The 11,229-nt window shown below is 40.6% G+C and overlaps 1 protein-coding gene across 1 annotated transcript in view; it reads left to right on the top strand.

The window, feature by feature from the left end:
- LOC125231597 (peptide transporter family 1-like) overlaps positions 1-11,229 on the top strand; it is a 69,222-nt gene that overhangs the window by 22,700 nt on the left and 35,293 nt on the right. The window contains exons 6-7 of the mRNA XM_048137056.1: positions 114-233; positions 5,494-5,576. Of these exons, the coding sequence (XP_047993013.1) occupies positions 114-233; positions 5,494-5,576 (203 nt within the window). The remainder of the gene's footprint in view (positions 1-113; positions 234-5,493; positions 5,577-11,229) is intronic.

The following is an 11,229-nucleotide window of genomic DNA, read 5'->3' as shown; positions in this document are numbered from 1 at the left end:
TTTGGCTGATTCAAACGGATAAACCGCAACAAGTCGAACTTGTTAAATTCACAATGCAAATTTCTCTCAGTGCAGATTTGGGAGTATATTTACTAAATTAATCGTTTTCGCAGGCAGTCTAATAGCGAAGTCCGTGTCGCCGATTCTGCGTTCCGAAGTGCACTGTTTCGGCGATAAAGACTGCTACTCACTGGCCTTTGGTGCTCCTGGGTTCGTCGTACTCTGCTCCATAGGTGAGTCCTTGCAGTCTAGTCAGAATCAAACTTTGCAGTCTTAAGTGTAAGTGTAAGGGACCGTCCACACTCAAGAGACGCATGTCCGCCGACGCGGAACGGACGTCAGCGCCACGCCGCGTACATTTTGTATAGGAAGGACGCGCAAGGGACGTCGCTTGGCGCGCGCTGCGCCGCCTGGGGGCGCGTCTTACGTCCTCCCTATACAAAAGACTTTTGAGCCTCAGTTTTGACAATTTGGCCCATATTCTTAGCTTGATATGTGTTAAAATGTCAAATATTAATATTAGCGCCATCTGATATTATTAATAAATGACTTGCGACATACGAAATTTTATATTTTATATTATAATTTATTATGAAAAATAAAATTAAGAATAATAATTAATAATTTAGCCCCTACCTACGGATTGGAAAAGCACAAGATGTAGACCGGTTTTTGGTCAATATATATTAAATAAATTAAAAAAAAAACCTGGACTTGGACTACTACAGTTTCTCGTTTTAATTTCGTCGTGGGCGGTTTTGATTACAGCCCGGGAATCACTTAACATACTTATCAGTCTTATTACGAGGAAAATACCCTTACTGACAAGATTTTAACTTTATTGCAATGAGGGTTAGTGCATGGTAGATAAGTTCAGTTTAGGCTTCAAAAAATATATGCTAAAAAGGTGATTTGTTTGGAAAGTAAACTTAGCTAATATGTATTAGAAATTGAGTTCGTTGTTCGAGCGTTCTTTTTTGCCATAATTTTTTATTTTTAGGGAATTTTAGGGCAATGGTTTTGTACTCAGAATCACGAGCGCTTTCTATCTCAATAGGAGACAAAAAGTGTCCCGGAATTTCCATATATTTTTCTACTTTTTGTTACCCCATACAAAATGTATAGAAAACGGTAACAAAATAGAAAAAAAACGTATGCGACAATTTTTTTACCTATTACGAATGAAAAAGCTAGAGATTTCTGAGTAGAAATAATATAAAATTTATCCAAAATGTCACATTAAAAATGTGGCGAAAAAAGAAACGCTTATTGGCGATGCCATCTAAACCACAGACATAGACAAAATATATACCGAGGGTATTACGCAGGATCTAAATTACCTTATGTCAGAACACACTTTTTTAAAACCTTTTTAGGGTTCCGTAGTCAACTAGGAACCCTTATAGTTTCGCCATGTCTGTCTGTCCGTCCGTCCGTCCGCGGATAATCTCAGTAACCGTTAGCACTAGAAAGCTGAAATTTGGTACCAATATGTATATCAATCACGCCAACAAAGTGAAAAAATAAAAAATGGAAAAAAATGTTTCATTAGGGTACCCCCCCTACATGTAAAGTGGGGGCTGATATTTTTTTTCATTCCAACCCCAACGTGTGATATATTGTTGGATCATCATTGGCCACGACATCTTAGCAGATGATTGTTGCAGTGATTTTATTGTGTGGTGCCGGTACATCGTCTTTGGTGGCTTAGTAGTCCGATGGCAGCCCGACACCTTTTGCCACATCTGTCACAGGTGAAACGCGAGTCAAGAGGATTGTTGGATAGGTATTTGAAAATGAATAAGGGTTTACTAAGATCGTTTTTTGATAATATTAATATTTTCGGAAATAATCGCTCCTAAAGGAAAAAAAAGTGCGCCCTCTAACTTTTGAACCATAAGTTTAAAAAATATGAAAAAAAATCACAAAAGTAGAACCGGTCAAGAGCGTGTCGGGCCACGCTCAGTGTAGGGTTCCGTAGTTTTCCGTATTTTTCTCAAAAACTACTGAACCTATCAAGTTCAAAATAATTTTCCTAGAAAGTTTTTATAAAGTTCTACTATTGTGATTTTTTTCATATTTTTTAACATAGGGTTCAAAAGTTAGAGGGGGGGGGACGCACTTTTTTTTCCTTTAGAAGTGATTATTTCCGAAACTATTAATATTATCAAAAAACGATCTTAGTAAACCCGTTTTTATTTTTAAATACCTATCCAACAATATATCACACGTTGGGGTTGGAATGAAAAAAAATATCAGCCCCCACTTTACATGTAGGGGGGGTACCCTAATAAAACATTTTTTTCCATTTTTTATTTTTGCACTTTGTCGGCGTGATTGATATACATATTGGTACCAAATTTCAGCTTTCTAGTGCTTACGGTTACTGAGATTATCCGCGGACGGACGGACGGACGGACGGACGGACGGACGGACGGACGGACGGACGGACGGACGGACGGACGGACGGACGGACGGACGGACGGACGGACGGACGGACGGACGGACGGACGGACGGACGGACAGACAGACATGGCGAAACTATAAGGGTTCCTAGTTGACTACGGAACCCTAAAAAAGCCTAAAGGTTGACTGGTAGAGAATGCCTTATGGCATTAAGTTCGCCTATTGTACATTGTGTTTCTTTGTTCAATAAAGATTAAATAAATAAATAAATAAAATGGTAGGTTAACTTTCGGGTTAACCCTCAATTTTCGTTGGTGCAAGTAGCCCTTATTAGTATATATATATACCCTGGGCCAGACAGAAGGCCTTGCTTTCCCTTTCTAATCATTTACTTTCAATGCATAATCAAATATATTTATATATGTCGCAGTAAGATAGATAAAGCCGTTATATAGTTATAACCCTAGGAATATAATTATACGTCGTAACATAGTTAAACGAAAGCGATTAATTGCTATCTTACTAGGAATATAACTATAATACGTTACTAGTTTAGTCATATAGTTATATGACTGGATTCAGTTTAGTGAAATGATTGTAGGCAGGAGTGCGGCGGTGCGGCGGAGGTATAGTTATAACCCTAGGGATATAATTATATGCCGTAACATAGTTAAACAAAAGCGATTACCATCTTACTAGGAATATAATTATAATACGGTATTTGAAATTGCAAACGGGAGTTAATCGCGTATTATACTATGTATTAAGTCCCGTTTGCAATTTTAAATATGTGTAAAAATCGTGAAAGTTTAAATCAGTGTTTTATAATACGTATAGCGGGACGATTTGGAATAACAACACCGTCACTGACGTTAGAACAAAGTTTATTTTGTATCGAACATAGTACACAAGGTTTGGTTACTAAACAAACGAATCCAAGCTATATTAGTTAAAACGTAACAGTTAGGGCATGCTCCCGGTATTTCCCAGTTCTTGATTTCCCGGGAAATCCCGGTAATTTTATGGTGGCGAAAGAACCGGGACAAAAATTTAGGAACCGGTGCTCCCGGTTCTTTCAAAATATCCGATTTATTCATTTTTTAAATTGTTTCTGCATTTGGATTTGTGCGATGGCAGTTTTAATTTAATCTGACAAGATAAACATGATATTTATCGCAAATAGTGCAATTTGCAGCACTACACTGCTACAATTATACTACTGAACTTAATCCTGTAATATAACTATATTACTTAACTAGAGACGTATTATAATTATATCCCTAGACTAAGTTTAATCCAGTGATATAATTATATAACTAAACTAGTAACGTATTATAATTATATTCCTAGTAAGATGGTAAGGAATCGCTTTCGTTTAGCTATGTTACGGCATATAATTATATCCCTAGGGTTATAACTATACCTCCGCCGCACCGCCGCACTCCTGCCTACAATCATTTCACTAAACTGAATCCAGTCATATAACTATATGACTAAACTAGTAACGTATTATAGTTATATTCCTAGTAAGATAGCAATTAATCGCTTTCGTTTAACTATGTTACGACATATAATTATATCCCTAGGGTTATAACTATACAACGGCTTTATCTATCTTACTGCGACATATACATATAAAGTACCTAATCATACTCTTTGGTATTACAATGAATACTTAGGTAAATAGGCAAATCTGTATCTTGTCATTCAACTGTAGCAACTGACCTTACAATTTATCTATATTCTATCCTATTACAAGAATGAAGGTAATAGTCTATTTTCAGCGTGATATTATCTTACTATATTTAGCAGGAACTATTTCCTGTCTAGAGTATCTATTTACCTGTTTAATAAACTTTGCAAACTCAGTGAAGGCTTGTCTAAACTGGCCCCGTAGCCGAATGGCATTTCTCCGACGCCAAACGAAAGCGATACGCCGCTGGCTCTGTCGCGCCAATACGCAAGCGCGATAGAGATAGATATCTACTAGCGCTTCGTTTCGTGAGCGTTTCGTGAGCGATTGTGCCATTCGGCTAGCCACCCTGTGAAGACAGACGATGGAATAATATCATACCTACCTATTATTACAGACGCCAGCATAGAGGAATAAGTAAGGGAAGAGCTGTAACTCCATACATCAGATGGCAGTCGCTTTCGTAAAAACTAGTGCCTTTTTTTTTTTTGTTTAGGGGGGGAAAATGCGTTCCGCATACCACTCGGGTGCGAGGGGGGACCCGAGCGGTTATGTGGGACTCCCGTATTGGCTAATGAGGCCACGGTATACCCACTAAAAACCCCCCCACATGCCACCTCGCCGCCTTGTTGGCGGGGTTACCGGAACACTTGCGCTCACAACGGCGACCCCGCCGGCGGCAGCCGCCCACGTGCAGCTCCTACGCGGATGCCCAACGGCCCTCCACAATGAGTGCGCCAGATGACAGGGCGCACCTTCCTCCTCGGCCACTTATGGGTACAGTGACGGACCCCCTCGAGTCCGCCACAAAGAGGCCATGGGCGCCAGAAGAGTTCCGGCGCCCGGCGGTGGACATGGTCTTTGGTTCCACCGCTAACCAAGTCGGCCGCAAAGGATAGGGAGAACGGCGCACCGTAATACCGGCACTCCTCTTCCCTTGCGGCCCCACCAATGCCGCTACAGCGGAGCGGCCCCGCCAAGGTCGCAGGGGGTAGGGAGAGTGGCGCACCGCTATACCATCACGCCTCTCCCCCTGCGATCCCACCTCGGCTCCCGAGGGAGGACACAGAGCGGCATCCCATACTGCCGGATCTTCCCTCCCACGGCAGTCCTCCCAAATGCGTCTCAAGTGGGCTTTACAAGCCCATTTGGAGCATCCTCCTCGGGCCAGCTCGCCCAGCAACAAGCCGGCCCTGGGTACCTCTTAGCTTCGTCGTGGGTGACAAGTCCACGGTTACTAAGCCCCCTCACCACGGCAAGGTGGGCACCCTCGGGGGGGATAAACTAGTGCCTACGTCAAATCTTGGGATTAGTTGCCAAAGCGGACCTCAGGCTCCCAGGGGCTTGGCAATGGCATGATGATGATATTTATACATATATTTTGTTATTTTCAGTGATTTTCGTGAGCGCCCGCAACCGATACCTGATCAAAAAGCCTCAAGGGAATGTGGTGGTCGACTTCGTCAAATGCGTCACTGTAAGTACTTACACATACTAACTCCGCATTAAGAGTCTTAAGACAAATAGTCTACGAAAAATGCGTGTCGAAAACAATAAAAAAATGCTGGTTTAGATGACGCCGTAACTTTGGTTGCTCTTCAGCAGATGGCGCTAATGTTAATATTTAACATATAGTCAAATTGTCAAACCTGAGGTTCAAAACTTCAAAGTCTGTGTCAAGAGATGGCAGTCTATGCACTGTGACTACCTAGACATCCTTATCTTTGACAGTACTTTTCTATTCTCTTTGCTTTGCTTTGCACCTATACCTAGGTACTTTAGAATTTAATGGTTGTTTCTAGTGTAGATATTACAGCTACAGTTTCTGCAGAAATTCATGTGTATCTCCAAACCACGTTTATCTGTGCAACGAATTATGCTCTTTGATGTAACACGAAACCACATTTCTAACTGTGCACCGATGCATGCACTTTGATGTAAGCTAAAGGGCGAGTCACGGACACATTGTAATTTCCCGAATGCACAAACGCTTACAAAACGCTCACGATAAATACGATAATATCTCTTTCGTAGCTATCTATCTCTATCGCTCTTGCGTATTGGCGCGACAGAGCCAGACTACATTTCTTGGGCGATTGGGTGTCGTTTCGCGTCGCAGAAATAATACCATTTACCTACCGTACTTGGGACTTTTACAGTAACATATAAATAATGTTATAAGGTGGACTGATAATTATGTAAATTACTACAAATCTATGAATAGGTAGGTACTATTGTATTAGGGTTACCTGTAAGGATAGTTGCTAATAATAAATAAAAATAAAATAAAATAAATATAAACGGTAAATTATAAACTAAAATAGATGTTATAATATATAGTGAACAAGCCCTCCAGTAGTAAAGTCCTGACTTAAAATTTAGAATTTAGTTTTGCTTGCTCTTTGCAAAGTAATCAAGATCCCTTCCAATAAACTCGGTTAACAGAAACAAACATTAAATGGAATTTCGCTAGAATTCTACCCGTTTTGTTCCGGCACAGACGAGTAAAGAAGTCAGACTGTGTACTCACGTACAAACGACAACACCCGTAACTAACCATCGGTAAACGTTATGCCGTTCGTCATATGGACTACACAATTACACATGTACAGTTAACAGTGTAGTAGTTAACATTGTAGTGTTTCGATAGACACCTAGGTTTCTACTAGATTGACATTCATGAAACCGCTGGGACGGCGAAGTGACATCAAAAAGACGACATTAAAAAGACGGCAGGATGCGTAGCCGAATGCACAAACGCTCACGAAACGAAACGCTCGTAGATATCTGTTAAAATTTTAATTCATTTAAGTCCTCGTCCATGTCACCGATACGCAAGATTGCTGCGACTCTGACGCAGGCGCTTTTTTAATTTTAAGTCAAGTCATGTACGTGTCACTTTGAGACATTATACGTTGGTTAAGAGAGCGAGCCGTTTCAATTTTTTCCCTACTCCTGTAATACTCCAATACATGGTCCTGGATCGAGCCAGATTGAGGAATAATCCAGATTTAATAATAAAAGGAGCTGACGAGTGAACGATAAATTAAGAAATTCGTCCGACAAGAGCAAGAGGTATAGAGAAGATCGTGTTCCTGTTGGATTGCTGGACTTGACCAAGTTGAAGAAGAGTTAAGCTTTCAGTTTTCTTAATTTCACCCTTCACTCGTCATACAGGTAGTAGTTAAGTGTAAGGATACAATTTAATACGGTTAGTATCATTTAATTGTTTAACTTAACCACGTACGCAAAGTCAACTTTTGTCACGTCATCGTCAGATTAACACTTCACTTTCATTTTATTTCGTAATTAGTTAATTTGTATTAGTTATTCACTGATATATGCTAAGGCTTTTAATTAACTTATAAAAATACGAACTGTGAAGTTAGTAAATCATTATTTAACCAGACGATAGACTAAGGTAGTTGTTTAATAAAACAGCAGATTAGATAAGTTAGCTTTCATCACGAATTTCATTAAATATTTGTTACAAAACGTTAAAGTTATATACGATTATTACTGTTAAAACTTAAATCTAAGTAAATAAAATAAATTTACACGTATATTAACTGTTGACGTAAACTAGTTAATAAACTTAGGCGACAACTGTACATTTACACATTACTTATACATTTAAGTTAATCTTGCATTGTATAACATTTCAGTTGACAACACACGCCTCTCAAAATGACCGAAGAAAAGGATTTAATCAAAAAACGTGGCAGTTATAAGGGTCGGCTAACTAACTTCTCAAACTACATGAATTCTTTGGAAAGTACTTCACTTACCTCTGTGGCCGCCAATGAGTTGCAGTTAAGAGTCAGTAGAATGGAATCATTATTTAGTGAGTACGACGAAGTGCAGTTAAAGTTAGAATGCTTGTCGTCTAGCATTGACCTTCAGTTATCTGAGCGAGCTGAGTTCGAAGCCCAGTACTTCAGTGCAATTGCTAAAGCACAGGATATTTTACATTCATTTAATAAAAAGCAAGAAGACCTGGGTAGCGAACGTGCAAGTAATTCTAGTACTAGCAATCATAGGCTTGTTAAACTTCCCGTCATACAGTTGCCAAAGTTCTCAGGTTCATATGAGAATTGGCTCGAGTTTCACGACACATTTCTAAGCTTAATTCATTCAAATGACGAAATCGATGAAATAAATAAGTTTCACTATTTAAGATCGTCACTAGAAGGTTCAGCGGCAGTAGTTGTTAAATCGGTCGAATTCTGTTCTAAAAATTATCAAACTGCATGGAAACTTCTGTGTGATCGTTTCGATAACAAACGTTTATTGCTGCAGAATCACGTTTCTTGAAAGAGCGACTGTCTTTTGTCTCCTACTCTCCCATGAGATAGTAGAATTTCCGATTTTGAACACAAAACCGGTATAAGATCGACGATCGATCTCATTTGACGCAAAATCAGCATCAGCATATGCGACGATGTCTAAACCTGACTTCTGAAAAGTTAAACAATGATTAAGCGTACCTTTCAGATAGCGAAGAACGCGTTTCGCCGCTTTCCAGTGGTTCTCGTCGTACGCGTCGTTGAACTGGCTGAGTGAGCTGACAGCATGCGCAATATCTGGTCGCGTACATACCGCTATGTACATTAGACATCCTATCAGGCCTCTGTAGTCGTGCGTACAATCTTTCTTTGTAGATTTCACGAGCTTCAGACCTGTTTCCATAGGTGTTCGCGCAGGTTTGCAATCCGACATATGAAATCGTTCTAGCACCTTCTTAATATAGCTTGACTGGTCTAGAGTAATCTCGTCATTCTGTCTGCAAAGCCTCATTCCAAGAATGTGATGAGCTGGCCCTAAGTCTTTGATTTCAAAGGCCTTCTTTAATTCTTCTTTGATTCCAGCCGTATCTCGGCAATCAGCTGAAGAAAACAACATTATGTCATCAACATAGAGCGCAATTATAATAATGGATTTCCCGCTCGACTTGACATAAACACAAGGTTCGGAAGATAAACGTTTGAACTTCATTTTGTTTGTCAAAACGCCATTTATTTTCTCATACCAAGACTTCGAAGCTTGCTTCAGTCCGTATATGGCCTTATTCAACTTGTAAACTTTATCTTCTTGGCCCTTAATATTATAGCCTTCTGGCTGCTCCATAAAAACGGTTTCTTTTAAATCTCCATTCAAAAACGCCGTTTTTACATCAAGATGCTCTATATTCATGTTATGTTCCGTTGCTAAAGCTAGTAACGTACGTATAGTGGAATATCTTACTACAGGAGAAAACGTTTCCTCGTAATCAATACCGTATTTCTGGGTATAACCTTTTGCAACAAGGCGCGCTTTGTATCTCAGTATTTCCCCATCGAGGCCAAGCTTTCTTTTAAAGATCCACTTGCATTTGACAGGCCGTTGCTTCGCATCGCGGTCAGTCAGAGTCCAACACTTGTTATCGATGAAGGATTTATACTCTTCTGCCATCGCGGCTTTCCACTTACTCGCATCCGGGCCACTCAGTGCCTCGCGAACTGTTTGAGGGTCCCCTGTGTCACTGCATACAGTGTTTGCTATATTAGCAGACTCAAACTCACTCGTTCCATCCGTAGAGTTTTCAAAGTCTTCCAGTGTTGAATCTCCTGGGACATACGTCTCATCCGCAGGGTCATCTGGGGTCTCACTGCTGCTCTCAGAATCATCTGTTGTAATGACGCTGTTATCTTGAGCGTTTTCATCAGATATTTCTGCGGGCTCTTGGGGTAAAACGGGTAAAGCGGGTTGCACCTGAGTATTATCAGTGACAGTTACATTGTTCGTCAAACTAATCTGAGTGTAACGTGAACTGTCATACTCATCCGATGAAATGTCATTCCAAAAAGCATGTTCCAGAAAAATCACGTTTCTAGCTTTTATGACAGTCTTCGGGTTCTCCGGATCTATCAGTCTGTAACCTTTTGTGTCGTCACAGTATCCGGCAAAAATATACTTCTTACTTTTGGGATCCAGTTTGTCCCGTTTGTGCTGAAGGGCATAAGCTTGACAGCCAAAAATGCGCAGGTAGCTAAGATTCTCCTTTTTACCTGTCCACTTTTCTTCTGGTGTACTGCCCATCACAGCCTTAGTCGGAGAGCGATTCTTAAGGTAGACGGCGGTGTTGACCGCTTCTGCCCAGAATTCCTTCTTCAAGCCTGCTTCCTGAAGCATGCACCTGGCTTTCTCCGTAACGCTTCTTATCGCGCGCTCCGCGACTCCGTTCTGAGCTGATGACCTTGGAACCGTGGTCTGATGTCGAATTCCATGCGCCTTCAGGAACTTCTGAAATTTAGAATTGACATATTCACCACCATTGTCACTACGAAGAACTTTTATTTTCTTATTGGTTTGGTTTTCCACGAGAGCTTTGAATTCTTTAAACATCTCAAAAACCTCATCCTTCCGCCTAAGAAAATAAACAAATGTTTTTCTTGACAAGTCATCAATGAACAACAGGAAATATCTTTTCCCACCTATGGACGGACACGGTAGTGGTCCCATGACGTCACTGTGAACTAACCCAAGGATTTCCTTAGCCCTGGTCTCAGATTTCTTCGGAAATGGCAACTTAGTCTGTTTACCTAAAATACAGGAAACACACGACTCAAAATTATTGTTGTCATAAGAAATACCAGTGACCATACCTTTTCTCAGTAACTCCATACTGCGGGCGTTCAGATGAGACAGACGTCGATGCCAAACTTGTTGCGTTGACTGGCTTCCAGTAGCAGGGAACTGTGGCGCTTGCTTCACGCTCTCAGCAACAGAACGTGCCGGCACCGCTACGCTGTCACCTGTACCTAAAGACAAAGGCATAGCCTGCGAAGATGGCTCGCTACACAAAGCAGAAAGAGTTTCGATGGCATCGAGTTGATAAATACCATCTCTTAGAGTAGCTGTAGCTAAAACCTGCCCTTTGTCTAAAACTTTACACACGCCAGAACGAAACACAATTTCGTAACCTTTCCTATCCATAGCACTAACAGATAATAAATTTGCAGACAATTTAGGTACTAAGTACACATTACTTATAGATCTCACACTATTGTCCTTTAACAAAGCTTGAGCAGTTCCTTTCCCAGCTGTCAATAAGGCTTCACCATTCGCGATGTATACCTTCTTTGGTTTAT

The sequence above is a fragment of the Leguminivora glycinivorella genome, chromosome 12 (assembly GCF_023078275.1).
Source record: "Leguminivora glycinivorella isolate SPB_JAAS2020 chromosome 12, LegGlyc_1.1, whole genome shotgun sequence".
Classification (NCBI taxonomy): domain Eukaryota; kingdom Metazoa; phylum Arthropoda; class Insecta; order Lepidoptera; family Tortricidae; genus Leguminivora; species Leguminivora glycinivorella.
The sequence above is the reverse complement of the archived record's forward strand: the minus strand, read 5'-3'. Positions and strand labels throughout refer to the sequence as shown.